The sequence below is a fragment of the Urocampus carinirostris genome, chromosome 14 (assembly GCF_059441175.1).
Source record: "Urocampus carinirostris isolate Australia breed hairy pipefish chromosome 14, RoL_Ucar_1.0, whole genome shotgun sequence".
NCBI classification, from domain to species: Eukaryota; Metazoa; Chordata; class Actinopteri; order Syngnathiformes; family Syngnathidae; genus Urocampus; species Urocampus carinirostris.
The window spans coordinates 14,348,173-14,363,036 of record NC_142362.1 but is presented as its reverse complement, the minus strand read 5'-3'; the positions used below and the strand labels follow the sequence as shown (position 1 = coordinate 14,363,036).

The window sequence follows — 14,864 nt, the reverse complement described above, 5'->3', positions numbered from 1 at the left end:
GCCCTGGGTCCATTCTACGTGGCATCTGTCATGGTTGCGTCAAATTCATAGCTATCGCAATTTGATCCTGGTTCATTTATACACTAATATGTCAGGGCAGTTCTGTGGAGTTTGGCCTTTCGTCTTTGGAATCAGGTCTGAACTTGTGTTTACTGCAGTTTCCAGCACTGGTGTTGTAGTGGTCGACATTGGTGCCCCCAAGCAGATGACGCTGGTCTGATTGGTTAGATCATCTGTAGTCCAAGCAGGTGAGTTCACCCCTTTCTCTATTGGTGTTTAGTATTTGACCCAGTGGGACTCACCAGAATAATTTTTTTGGGGGTTTGAAGAAATATCTGTTAAATTGCAGGAGGTCTATTTGTCATTCTTCTTCTTCTATGATATGCCTTGACCCCACATCATCTGATCAACCTCACTTACCTGTTAGAGGGAATATCCATTCCACCACAGATAATCAAGAGTAGATTCAATGTCGACATAGTCCAATCCACCTGGGTTCTGCATGGCTCCCAGTTAAGCACTATTGGACCTTTTCCTTAAACCTTACATTTTTTTCTAGGATATCTTGTCCCAATCACATAGCGTCAGTAAATCTTTAGTAAAAGACACTGCAACATCGCTTCCCGCCCTCTCAAGCACCCTCGCCTGTGCCACTTTTTTCCAAGCCCGGAAAAAGCAAATACAAGCTAGCTTCTTGCCTCCGGCTCATTGTCCACTTTAACACACCAAACTTGCTTTAATGGCGTCGCCTCAAACAAATTCACAAACTCGTAATGGCTCAGCAATGGTCAGTTATCTAACATCCACAGATAAAGAAAAATAGAGTAACTGTGAGCGTGGCTATCCGGGAGCATCTTTCGCAAAGAAAAGTGGAATGGCATCACTCAAACTGCAACGAGAATGTTATTTGCTGCAGGACTTAATAGCGCTGACTAGAGTGCAACGATGCACAGTAAACAGAACCAGGCGGCGTCTGTCAGGGTAGCTTTATGACTTGCTTGGGAAAGAATACAGATAAAGGCCCCCTAATCCCTTCATATTGCTTTTTAGTCCTGGGAAAGATGGAATTGCCATTGTAGATGTGACCTGTAACTGGAAGCTAATACGATTTTTTGTTTTCAGGGACATGTCATAAAAAGAGACAACATGAAACCGAGTGTCTGCAGGAATCAATAGTTATCATGAGCCGGCATCGAGAGAACTGACCAGACGTCATTGCAAAGGATCTAAATCCAAAATAACTTTTTCTTCATTGTATGGCATAACAAATATATCTTGCTTTATTGAAAATTACAGTCAAATCGTATAAAAAAATCCTATACAAAGTGCAGTATTTTCAATAATTTTTACTCGTAAAAACGGGAAAATAAGAATAAAAAACGTTTTAGGTTTTATTTTACACAGTTTACAATATTTTTAACAAATTTTTGACGTAAAATAAAAATAGGAATGAAAATTTTTTGAATTTTTAGAATTACCATATTTTTCTAATAAAGTTTTTTTTGATTGTACCAAAAATGATCACATTTTAAACAGTTTTTTTATTACAAAATAAATAACTAATGATATTACATTTGTTTTATTGTTTTTATTGTTCTACTATATTTTCAATCATTTTTGTGGGTAAATTTTATATATCTTTTAACCAATAGGGTCTCAGGGGCACCACTTCCTGTAGTCATTAGCCCCCCAAATTAAATAAAAATTTAAATACTTTCAAGTATTATTTTTCACATTTTAACCATGTTTTAGGAATATTGCTTAAAGAAAATCAAAAGAAAATAGGAGCAAATACATTTTTTTAAAATAAGAAAAATAGGAATTAAAATAGTTTCAGGTGTTTTTTTTAACAATATTAAAAGAAAAAAATAATTCAAATATTTTGGGTGTTATTTTGTATGTTATTATATTATCAAAGATTTTTGAAAATGCGAAAAATAAGAATTAAAATAGTGTTAGATATTATTTTTCACATTTTGTCATGTTTTCAATGTATCATTCTAGCAGAATTAAAACAAAAGAATATATATTTTTAGGTATTATTTTTGTTGGTTATTATACTATTATATAGTTTATCTAGAAATATTTGTAAATATTATTTTTTATATTAAAAAAAAATAGAATAAGGGAAATTATGAGCAAAAACAATCTCACACAGCAGATCATTTAAACTCTTTTTTAGCTCATTTGTTTTTCACAGTTCATTGAAAAAAACACTTTTACTGATGAGAAATATGGCCTGTAATGTATTGCATTAATTTAATTTTATAAGATAATATAAATCCACTAAACTTTTTAATTTCACACCCTCTGCAATTCCCTTACAAAATGTATCCTTATTAATGTATTTTGAATTTGCAAGGAGAACAGGAGAGGCAGGACCCAACCCTCAGATAAGAAATTCCAACCTGTTTTAAAAACCTTATCTTGAGCCATTTCTTTTTATTAAACCTCCCAGGTTACCAAAGCAGATCTGCCCTATTCTGCCCATAGGTATTAAAAGACAGCGTCATGATTGGCTGTGACAATTATAGTGCATAATAGTCAAAACAACGAACAACAGTTAGGTATAATAGTCATAATAACAATGTGGCAACCTATGCAATCTCCTTTCTTCATTTACCTCATGTTGAGGTTTTGAGTTTTCCAATGCCCTCATGTAGGTCTTAGATCAGGGGATAGTGTCATAATATTATGTACGGTAGTCTGTACAGCCCTTTGAAACTTCTTGTGATTAAGGGCTATACAAATTAACATGACTTGAACTGACTTTACCTGGTGAACTGAAGGAAGAGTCAAACGGGGTCCTTTAAACATAAACTTTAGAACTTTTTAGATATGTGACCACTTGTAGCCTTTGCAATTGTGCTGTTTTATAATATTATGTATTTTATGATTTTTTTTTTCTGTAAGAGCCCTTCTGGGGACAGACATTGAGGATTAGCCTTGGATAAAATCGTATAGTATGTGACATGAGTTGATAACGCATACTTGTCCCTTTTGAAATAAACCAAACTGAAACTTAAAAAAAAGACGAAACTGAAACTTTGCAGGTGTTCAACATTAAAAACTGAATAGACTTATCAGATTTTTTAGAACAAAGAAATGAACTGCAAGTGGAATAAAAAAGGACAACATACTTCAACATATTTCTCTTATTTTGCCCGCAAATCTCGATTTATCAAATGTAATGTATATAACGTATGATTAATGAATGCCCCCATAAAAAATAAATCACAAAATCATCTGTTCCTCCAAGGAAGGAATCAAATCTCCATGAAATTATCTATGTAAATGCAGAAATCCCTAGAACGTAAATCTCGATACCCAAGGCTGAAAAATGATTAAGAAATCGTCATAGGAATCCACTGACTGCTCAGTGTAATTATTCTATGTTAATTAGATATTTTTTTAACGGCAGCAGGGAAGTTTTCTTGACAGTTTCCATATTCTGAGGGTTTCCCTTAGTGCTTCATAAGCCTGGCGGCATGCCAGGTCTTTTTACCCCCTACCTGGCGTTCAAGGTTTGGGGAGTAACAGATCTCTTGCAGCGGCGTAATCAGGGTGTATAAAAAACTGTAGTTGTATTTTGTTACAGTTACAGAATAAAAAGACTGAATCAAAATAAAGAGGAAATGAGGAATACTTGGCGGGATTAGAGTTTTATTCAAAACTTTATTTTGTATACCTGTAGATGAATTATGCCATAATTTCAATCGCTGACACGCGAGAGAGAGAGATTAGGTTTACACACAGCGTGTGCCATCTGTTCAAACGGCCACCTTATCCAATGTCTGTTTGTGAGACAAATTTCCAGAGCTTTAAACATCCCAAGGAGCACTGTGCAGGCAATAAATTGAAATGTAAGGCGTCTCAGACCACTGCAAATCTCCCAAGATCGGGCCATCCCCCTAAAGTTTCAGCTCATACAAGGGGAAAACTGATCAGAGATGCAGCCAAGAGGCCCATGATCACTCTGTATGAACTGCAGAGGTCCACAGCTGAGGTGGGAGAATCTGTCCATAGGACAACAATCAGTCGTATACTCCACAAATCTGGCCTTTATGGAAGAGTGGCAAGAAGGAAGCCATTTCTTAAAGATATCCATAAAAAGTGTCATTTAAACTTTGCCACAAGCCACCTGGGAGACACACCAAACATGTGGAAGAAGGTGCTCTGGTCAAATGAGACCAAAATCGAACTTTTTGGCAACAATGCAAGACGTTATGTTTGGCGTAAAAGCAGCACAGCTCATCACCCTCAACACATCATCCTCACAGTCAAACATGGTGGTGGTAGCATCATGGTTTGGGCCTGCTTTTCTTCAGCAGGGACAGGGAAGATGGTTAAAATTGATGGATAGAGCCAAAAACAGGACCATTCTGGAAGAAAACCTGATGGAGTCCGCAAAAGACCAGAGACTGTGGTGGAGATTTGTCTTCCAACAAGACAATGATCCAAAACATAAAGCAAAAGCTACAATAGAATGGTTCCCCCAAAAAACACATCAAGGTGTTAGAATGGCCAAGTCAAAGTCCAGACCTCAATCCAATTGAGAATCGGTGGAAAGAACTGAAAACTCCTGTTCACAAACGCTTTCCATCCAGATTCACTGAGCTCGAGCTGTTTTGAAAGGAGTAATGGGCAAAAATATCAGTTTTTCGATGTGCAAAACTGTTCGAGACATACTTCAAGCGACTTGCAGCTGTAATCGCAGCAAAAGGTGGCACTACAAAGTATAAACTCAATGGGGCTGAACCATTTGCACACCCACTTTTTTTTTTTTTTGTTGTTGTTGAAATATACAATAAAGTGTGTTCCATTTCATGATTGTGTCCCACTTATTGTTGATGCTTCACAAGAAATTTAAGTTTTCTATCTTTATGTTTGAAGTCTGAAATGTGGCAAAAGGTCACAAAGTTCAAGGGGCCCAAATAGGTTCCCAAGCTACTGTACGTACCTGATCTTGGTTTCCTCCAATTCTTTGTCAAGGTTACACTGTTCATTTATCTTAACCTCAATTTTGTAATTTTGTTCATATTGTTTGTTATTTCTTTTATTAGTATATTTGATAATGGAGTAGTCCAAAAGTAATCTAAAGTAATCAAGTTACATTCATTTGATACTATAGTATTAGGATTACATTTTTTCAACAGGTAACTAGTAACTGTATGGGATTACATTTTTAAAGTGACCCTCCCAACCCTTCCGGCGACCCAAAAAGCCCCAATGCCCATCCCCACCACGTCGCTTTGGCCGTAAATACCAACTTTATGGGAGCAGCTAGCATAGCGCTGCCCCTTAAAAGCATCCAGCCGTCCGACTGTTTTGTCTCCGGGTCAGCTTCATAATGGATGTCCCTGGCACGCTCCACTGGGACATTTAATGGGGGAATCCCAGTTTAGCGGGCCTTGTAATCCCCTGAAATGAACTGGGCTCGCACGGGGGGAAGAAAAACGAGTTTAAGCAGACTGAACTAATTGCGGGAAACTGCGCTCATCCTCTGACACATTTTTCATGTTTATTTCAAGGGACTCAGTCAATAAATGCAGAGTATATTTCAGTGGAGGGTGTCTGATAAAGAAATTAGATGTATTGGGATTTATTGGCATGTATAAACTTGCTGGTGAGATATTTTGGTACAGCCGGACAATTCCAAAACTACAGTGAATGGGAAACAAACTAGAATTTTATTACAAAATTGTATTCTGTATTGATTGCTCGGTTGCACGGTTGGTTGTTTGGTGGTATTGGCTGGTTGGTTGGTTGGTTGGTTGGTTGGTTGGTTGTTTGGTTAGTTGGTTGGTTGGTTGGTTGGTGCTTGTGGCTGGTTGTGTTTGTGGTTGTTTGTGGTTGTTTGTGGTTGTTTGTTTGGTTGGTTGTTTGGTTTTTTGGTTGTTTGGTTGGTTGGTTTGTTGGTGGTTGGTTAAATTGGTTGGTTGATTGGTTGGTGGTTGTGGTTGGTTGGTTGGATGTGGTTGGTTGGTTGGTTGGTTGGTTGTGGTTAGTTGATTGGTTGTTTCTTTGGTTGGTTAGTTGTCTGGTTGGTTGTGGTTAGTTGTCTGGCTGGTTGTGGTTGATTGGTTGTTTGGTTGGTTGGTTGTGGTTGGTTGGTTGTTTGGTCGGTTAAATTGGTTGGGTGGTGGTTGTTGTTGGTTGGTTGTGGTTGGTTGTTTGGTGGTTGTGGTTGGTTAAATTGGTTAAATTGCTTGGATGATTGGTTGATGGTTGTGGTTGGTTGGTTGGTTGGATGTAGTTGGTTGGTTGGTTGTTTATTTGGTTGGTTGTTTATTTGGTTGGTTGTGGTTGTTCGGTTTGTTGGGTGGTCGGTTGCTTAGTTGGTTGGTTGTGGTTGGTTGGTTGGTTGGTTGGTTGGTTGGTTGGTTAATTTCTGGAGTTCAGGATGGCGCTTTACACAGAAAATTAACAGCCACCTGGTGATGAAGCTGTATCTAAGTCTGAGTCTTCTCCTGCTACTGGTAACCATGGAAACCAGGACTATCTGTTTCATACAAGGGAGCTTACCCCTACCCCAAAAACAGCTTGGAGAGGGATGAAAAAGATTATAAAATAATAATAATAATAATAATACAGACAGAGAGTGAGGGAGAGAGAACAGAAGGTATTAATCAAAATACAGAACTCACAATTTTTTTAAAGTGAAATCTTTATAATACTTACTTTAATATCAGAAGTAATTTTTAGAATAATTGAAAAGTATATTTATAAAGTTTTTTCTCTTAACGATTTATTTCTTCAGTTACGGTATTTTAATCAATTTTTCTTGCCTTATTTTTTTCTTTTAATAGTATATGTAAAGTAATTAATTTAGCATATTAGATAACGAAAATTATTCCTAAAATTAGGAATAGACAATATCACTGTTTTTTAAACAATATCTAGACTCAATTCCTGAGTATTCATCATTCACTATATTTAGGCCTTAGTATATTTATATATTAAAGGTGGTAAAATTATCTAAAAAATTGGGTATTTCTTTTTTTTTTCAGTACGGCATATTATTTCGGATGGGTGAGAAATTGGGATCGGACTACTAACTAGCCTTTTTGATCCGTACTCATGATGGTGGACAATACAAGTATCTATATAAATAGAGTCTGCAATCTTGTCACCATTAAATTATTTTAAATGTAAGTAAAAATACTGCATTGCGATATAGTGGTTTTTATATCCCAAAAAATGACTGCTAATTTGGTACCAGTTACTGGTACTTAGTATCGCTACCGGTCACAACACAGGTAGAGTACTCTCGAGAACGATTATAAGAGACAGTGACACAATCACTGGTAGATGCGTGGGAGGGAGGAAAGAGGGCGGGGCATCGGGACCAGAGAGGGGGGCGGGGCCACGCTTGACATTGTAACGTGCTCAATGTCATGGAACGTTTTACTGCATCTGCAAAGGGTATCGTTACGTTTTATACGCCCAATATGAAGGCGGACGAGGCGCGACAGGGCAAGAGGTGTTTTCCATTAAAAAGCTTAATAGGAATATGCTCATTATGGCAGGTCGTAACCATCCAGTACTATTTTTCTCATTTTTAGGTTTTTCTTTTAGGTAAAATCATGTGGATGAAGTCCAATATGAAAAATGAATATCTTTCAACCAAATAAGAATATTTTATTTGCAAAGATCATATCCTTCTTATTTAACATCTATTTTCTTTTTAATTTTAATTGGGAGGTGAAAGTGAATTTTGATCAGTGTGTTCCGTAAAAAATAAAGGAACTTTAGGGAAAAGTTACAGTCGATTCAGAAAAATAAGACTAAAAAGAGCAAAAATAGATGCATCCACATGAAGAACTTGTTGTAACTTGTTATTATTGTTTTTCTCTCATGTTTTCTTGGTTAAAGGTGGTGTTTGTAACTTCAAAATATTCTACTAACTGACGCCATCTTCTGGCTGAAATCATCATTGCAGTCTCTGTCAAGTTGCTCGTAAGGTGCGTGCATGGACGTGTCTCTCTTAGATGCGCTCCAATTAACTAATCTTATTTCATCTTTTGGGGGGTTTGGGTTGGCATTTGGACTGTATTTAAAAGAGTTTTCTTACTTTCACCATTTCCTTCCTAGAATAAAAGTAAACTGTGAGCACGCATATGAAATCCCTCTCCTCCCCCCATCCCCTCAGCCTCTTTTCCACCAGTCTAATGCGCTCCAGCGCCGGTACATTGATTATTAAAGAAAGGTTAAAGCAGGTAGTTGCAGTTAAAAAGGCTCTTTGAACTCTCAAGGATTGAAAAGTGCTTGAATCTTTGGTGAAGTGCTTGTAGATGCTTGAAATTCTTGACACCAACACTGCTCTCTAGAGGCTGAATTTCCCTATGGGGATGAATAAAGTATCTATCTATCTATCTATCTATCTATCTATCTATCTATCTATCTATCTATCTATCTATCTATCTATCTATCTATCTATCTATCTATCTGTCTGTCTGTCTGTCTGTCTGTCTGTCTGTCTGTCTGTCTGTCTGTCTGTCTGTCTGGCCGTCCGTCCGTCCGTCCGTCCGTCCGTCTATCTATCTATTTACTTTACTATTGCATTTCTTCACACCTTGTGCTAGTGCTAGCTAGCTAATGTTAGAGGCTAATGTTAATGTAAATAAGCTGCTTTTATTGCGAATAACCAGCGATTCAAAACAGCAATCTTCCGAATATCACATATATTGAAAACTGTTATGTGCTATACCTTTAAGCTTACAACTTAGATGAAAACTGCCAAATTATTAAGGGATAAAACAGGATGCGAACGTTCAGAAGTTTACACGTCATTTCGTCGAAGTAAATATTTTCAACACGCTCTGGAGTGATTTCCATGCAAGGTGGAAATGCCTTTCTGTTCTATTACATTCCCCCAAAATTAAGATACAAAGTCGTTTCAGTAACGTTTGGGTGCGGGGGACATCTCACACCAGGGGTGCATTTGTCGGAAAAATGAAGTGCAGAAACACGTACAAAAAACTCGTACGCATCCAGACTTTTATAAGCTTTTAGATCAGCACCGCTGTATGGGGATACTCCATTTACAATATTGTGGTACAAAACGTGTGGACTGAGGTCAGGCAGACTGAACAGTTTGGTTAGATGTGTAAATACGTCAAGAGGACTGTATCGCTCGGTAGTTAGCGTTGCTAATGCTATCCTCAGTTTCAATAAATAGCGCCCTTTGTGCTTTCAGACAGTTGCACAATATTCGTTTGACTATTCATTGCCAATGGTGTTCAATAGTAAAGCTTTTTTTGTTGTTTCTTCTGTCTACTGGCCTCGTCCACTGTTTACGACAGTTTACTACCGTCCGTCATGGTGTCGTGGTCAGGTCCCGTGTGTGCCAAGTGTCAATTTGTCAAGCGCGGCAGTGCATTGCACGCGAGAGGAAGACAATGTGCAAACGCAGCACTAGACGAGACGAGAGCAAACGGGGGCTGGCATGAATACTAATGCGAGCACTAATGGAGGAGACCTCCTGGAGCCTCTTTGAAAGGACAAATCTCGGGGGAGGATTTCACGGGGAGGAGGTTGTGCCCGCCGGAGATACCCGGGCAGGGGCACCACATGGGCTTGGAAAATCCAGCAAATTTCGAGGGGGAAAACACATTTACTAGATTATTCTTTGTGCATATATGATGACTTCACGGATAGCAGACTGGCTTTTATGAGGAATTTGAAATAGAGGAGCAGCAAACCAATCGGTTATTTGACAAATAATCAAATATGCCGAATGATTAATTAACAGTTTGGTTTTCATTTGGATCAGAATGTTTCTTCCCTGATCGATCGGTCCGGAGTGCATTCCGTTTTTCTTTTATTCTGCTTTATTTTTTTTTTGAAACTTTGGAATAAATGTCCTCAACTGCATTGCTTCTTCAAAGTCCGAAAACTCGGTCTGGTTCCGTAAAAGATCACGCGGCGAGACATCGGAATATCATTTCGCCCTCAAAGTTGAATCAAAATACAGAGATTCCTCGGTTTTTGCGATCAATGTGGACCAGAACCACCCATTAAAAGTAGAGTCACATCCTTATGAAAGCCCCCAAGGGGCAAACCTACCTCTAGATGATGTCACTACCGACTGAGAGTATAGGATTGTACCAAATAACAATCATAGATCTACATATAATAACACACAACACACAAATGCAGTTCAATGAATGATTTTATTGTTACTATACGAAAGTAAAGCAAAATTGGAGGGCCTCTCCTTTCAGCTTAAGAAGGCAATTTAGAGAGCAGTTGGCTAGTTGCACGCTAGCCTCGGGTGTCCTCGGATCGAACCGATGATTAAAATGCAAAAGTTCAGACAAAAGGGGATCCCCATGAGTTGTGGCTCCAGGTCATCCATTTCCTAGGTAATGGATATGCCGCTGGTGAAATATAGACTCCGCGTTGGTAGCTTGTGAGGCTTTCTATGTAGCTTAGCCGTAGCAGTAGGCCAGACCAGCAGCACCTTTCTTGCTTCAGCCCCGACGTCGCCTCAGCCGTTTCTCGAGCCCAATAATAATCCACGAAGCACCCAGGTGTTGCGACACATAAGTTGGTGCGCGAGGGGGCTGGGAATCCCATGCCAGAAAAAGTTAAGAATGTTAGTGTATTCTTTCACTAAGGGGGATATGGCTCCGGTATATAGATATACCTGAACTCACTCAAGTGTAATGATTTCACTGATGTAAAAAAAACACATTTATTAATTGAAATGCACAAGGAAAAGGGCAGTCCCTCTTAGTGAATTGTGTTTTCCCCCAACTGAATGCATGTAACGGCCACATTGGAAAATCCTCTTCGCACATTATTTGCATCACAATAGAAGCCATCTTGAATGGCTGGTGCGAGCAGCTTGTTCCTGTTAGCTTTGGGACACTAACAGCGTATTTACATAATCAGAATTAAATGTAAATCGAGCTGTTTCATCTTCCCCCTTCCCAGGATTGGAGGGGTTAAGGCCCGTTCTGTAGAGGAAGAATAAAAAAGCTGCACTCAGCATCTCTTCATTGTTAGCCTGAGGCATGTATTTTATTCCGGGCGGCCCCATTTTTTTTTCTTTTTTTAATTTGGCCCAGAGAAGAAGGGTGTCGCTCGGTTTTTATTTATGACACATTGTCATGTGAATGAGGCAGTTTGGCCTTAATCCTCGCCTAATTAAAAGTGCAGCTCGGCACAAGCGCACCGCTGAGGGTCAAATGGTAAATTGTCCGCATTTACCGTACGCCTGATTTTAAGCTGCATATCTTTAAAGGAAAAAAACATTTTGTTCAGATATAAGCCGCACCTGACTATAAGCAGCACGAGCCCACATTGAAACGTCAGATATTTACAAAGAGAAACAGTATGCAGAAAGAGTTTTAATATATTATGGTACGTTTTAAAAAATAAAAATCTATAATATATGGTTCCTTAACCCCTTAACGTTCCGACAGCCTTCCAGTGGGCTGCCGTAGTTTTGATAACAAATATGTATCTTTACAATGTCACAAGCAGGGTTGGGTAGGGTTACTTTAACTGGATTACTTTCAATTACCGTATTTTCCGCACTATAAGGTGCACCTAAAAGTCTTGATTTTTTTTTATATTACTGTGCGCCTTATATATGGATCAATATTAAGTCGCAAAGTCTTGCAACTAATGAAAGCAGCCGCCGACTAGATTTTCCCCCGAACGCGAAAGTAGTCCGCGGTGTATGCTAGGATTTATATACCGGCGTTTCATTGGCTAACCAATGTGTCAATCATCATTTGAATCCATCACTATTGGCTAAAGTTATTCGGAGGTAAAGGCTAAAGGGGCAAAACAAAGCCTGCAATTGGCCGAAAAAGATGAATGTGAATAGCACGTTGGGTTGACGGCATAGAGAAAACAGTATTTTACTTTTCTGTACTGTATTTGTAAATATTTTACTCTCCTGGATTTACTACACTCACGGATATAAGAAGACCATGGTTGCACATTATTATTGAACACATCGACTTCAGTGAGCTACTCCGGCTATATATTTTCCCAGTATCTTGTTTCAGAGTGATATCGATGTTTCTGTGATGGGTCTTTTTTTCAATTAAACTCAATTCCAAGTGTTTATTGTCATAAGCACAGTAAAGTTGCGAGCGAAAAAGAAAATAGAAACTAAGGAATGGTTGGCATTTCTTGAATCTCAAGACTTTAACCTTCCGAATGATATTTGGAACGATGCATTTGAGTGACATTGTACGGACACCGCATCCGCACGTGTCTACGACACGTATTTGCTTCTTTGCAAGCTTTCGGAATGTTAAGGGGGGTAATAAGTTTGACTGAACTATCTGACTGTTTTCTCAACGTTCCCATTGTAGCGCCTTATAATCCGGTGCGCCTTATGTATGGAAGATAATTTTATTCATATTTAGCTTTTTTTGTCTTTTATTAGCCTATTTGGTATTGGAGTAATCCAAAAGTAATTGAAAGTAATCAAGTTAAAGTAAACCTACCCAACCCTCGTCACAACTCATTAAAATGCGTCATGTCACATACCATTGGAAAGCTAAAACTCTTGGGATTGAGGATATGATTTCAAAACATACTCATAATAGAACCATCACAATCAGTCTGAAACAAGATACCCGAAAACTCTAAAGGCTGCACAACTAACCATAACGTCCCCCGGCCATCTTCAACTTCTATGAATGTCTGCAAAAATGGCTTTGTTACAAGGACAATCCATAGAATCCAACGGTGTACAATATTTACTCCAACACACAGGATAATGTCGTCAGATTTAAAAAAAAAAATCTGCCTAAAAGCATGTCTGCTTTGTTCGACATTCCTTCTTGTTCGTTTTCGTTTTGCCTGATTATTTCTGTTTACAAATATACAGACTCGTATTACTATTCCCAATATGGCAGTTAGCCCCCCCCCTTTCCATTGACACCTTTTCAATGATGAGGGTCTGTTCATGCTAGTTTTATTCATGCACTAAACACAAAGTTACACATATATTCCACCTGTCTCACTCTTCACTCTTACCTTTGATGTTCGGGCGCCCCTGGTGGCCGTTTGAAAAAATGCACGCATAGGGCGCAGGATTGAAAGCCTGTGACAAAAATCGTGGCTTATCGTCTGAATTTTACGATATACAGCACTTTTCAAGTCACTGGAGACCTCCCAAAGTGCTTTACAATGTGCTTTACACTCAAACGTTGATAGCGGCATCAGCCTTGCAAGGGCACTACCTGCATACGGGAGGCATTATGGATTCCGCGTCTTTCCCAAGGACACCTCAACATTTAACTCCAGGAAGCCGGGAATTGAACCTACAACTTCTTGGTCCTAAGCCAAGCGCCTTACGTCAATCTGCTTGTCATTTACCTAGCGCCACATTTTCATAAAGACTTCATGTCCGCTGCCACAAATACAATGTATTTTTTCTCTTTTATTACATTATTTTAATTATTTTCTTTGTTCTTTCTTTATCTCCAATTCTATGATGGAAATACTACAAAAATAAAACAACAGTAATACTACAAAAATACCAAAGACAGAAATACTACAGAAATACCACGCTGCCACAAATACAATGTGTGTCTGTGCGTCCAAGCATTTTTGTCATGATGCATGAAAAATGACTTTTTTACTAAATCCTTCGTTCAAATAACGACAAATCGTATTAATGTGTTCTCATTTTTAAGACTTTTGAATATTGGATTAAAGTCATTTTAATGCCAATTAAAGCCTTATTTTGGGAATAATGAATTCAATGCCTTTCAAGACTCTTCAAGGACCTGCTAATCTTATTAATGTGTTCATATTTTTAAGACTTTCGAAATTTGGATATAAGACATTTTAATGCCAATTAAGGCCTTATTTGGGGAATAATGAATTCAATGCCTTTCAAGACTCTTCAAGGACCCGCTAATCTTATTTATGTGTTCACATTTTTAATACTTTCAAAAATTGGATTTAAGACATTTAAATGGGGCGGCAGTAGCTCAGGAGGTAGAGCGCTAGTCTTGGGATCAAGGGATCCGAGTTCGAATCCCGGCTCGTCCGTGTTACATGCCGAAGTGTCCTTGGGTAAGACACTGAACCCCTAATACCCCCAATAAGCAGGTTAGCGCCTTACATGGCTGCAAGGCCGCTACTGGGAAATGTGGAGCACATTGTAAAGCGCTTTTAGCAGTCATTGACTTGAAAAGCACTATATAAAATGCAGATCATTTCAATTAAAGCCTTATTTTGGGAATAATAAATTCAATGCCTTTCAAGACTTTTCAAGGACCCACTAATCTTAATAATGTGTTCACATTTTTGAGACTTTCGAAAATGGGATTTAAGACATTTGAATGCCAATTAAAGCCTTGTTTTGGGAATAATGAATTCAATACCTTTTAAGACTTTTCAAGGACTCACTAATTTTATTTATGCGTTCACATTTTTAAGACATTCAAAATTTGGATTTAAGAAATTTAAATGCCAATCAAAGCCTTATTTTGGAAATAATGAATTCAATGCCTTTTAAGACTCTTCAATGACCCTCTAATGATTAGAGGGTCATTGAAGAGTCGGTAGCGTTGGTAGCTTAGAGTCTAATCTTATTAATGGGTTTCTATTTTTAAGACTTTCGAAAATTGGATTTAAGATATTTGAATACCAACTAAGACATTTTAATGCCAATTTTTCGGGAATCCTGAATTCAATGCTTTTTAAGCCATTTTTAAGAACCTGCAAATCTTATTTATGCGTTCACATTTTAAAGACATTCAAAATTTGGATTTAAAACATTTGAATGCCAATTAAGGCCTTATTTTGAGAATGCATTGAATGACTTTCAAGACTTTTCAAGGACACGCTAATCTTATTAATGGGTTCCTATTTTCAAGACA

At 38.1% G+C, this 14,864-nt stretch overlaps 2 protein-coding genes across 2 annotated transcripts in view; both read right to left on the bottom strand.

The window, feature by feature from the left end:
* Window positions 1–624, bottom strand: part of chn1 (chimerin 1) — a 56,393-nt gene extending 55,769 nt beyond the window's left edge. Inside the window, exon 1 of the mRNA XM_088352780.1 lies at window positions 421–624. The gene's annotated coding sequence lies outside the window, so the exon portion shown is untranslated. The remainder of the gene's footprint in view (window positions 1–420) is intronic.
* A 10,118-nt stretch (window positions 625–10,742) lies between these two features.
* Window positions 10,743–14,864, bottom strand: part of atf2 (activating transcription factor 2) — a 43,157-nt gene continuing 39,035 nt past the window's right edge. Inside the window, exon 12 of the mRNA XM_088352905.1 lies at window positions 10,743–10,964. Coding sequence (XP_088209031.1) covers window positions 10,888–10,964 — 77 coding nt within the window. The 3' untranslated portion in view covers window positions 10,743–10,887. The remainder of the gene's footprint in view (window positions 10,965–14,864) is intronic.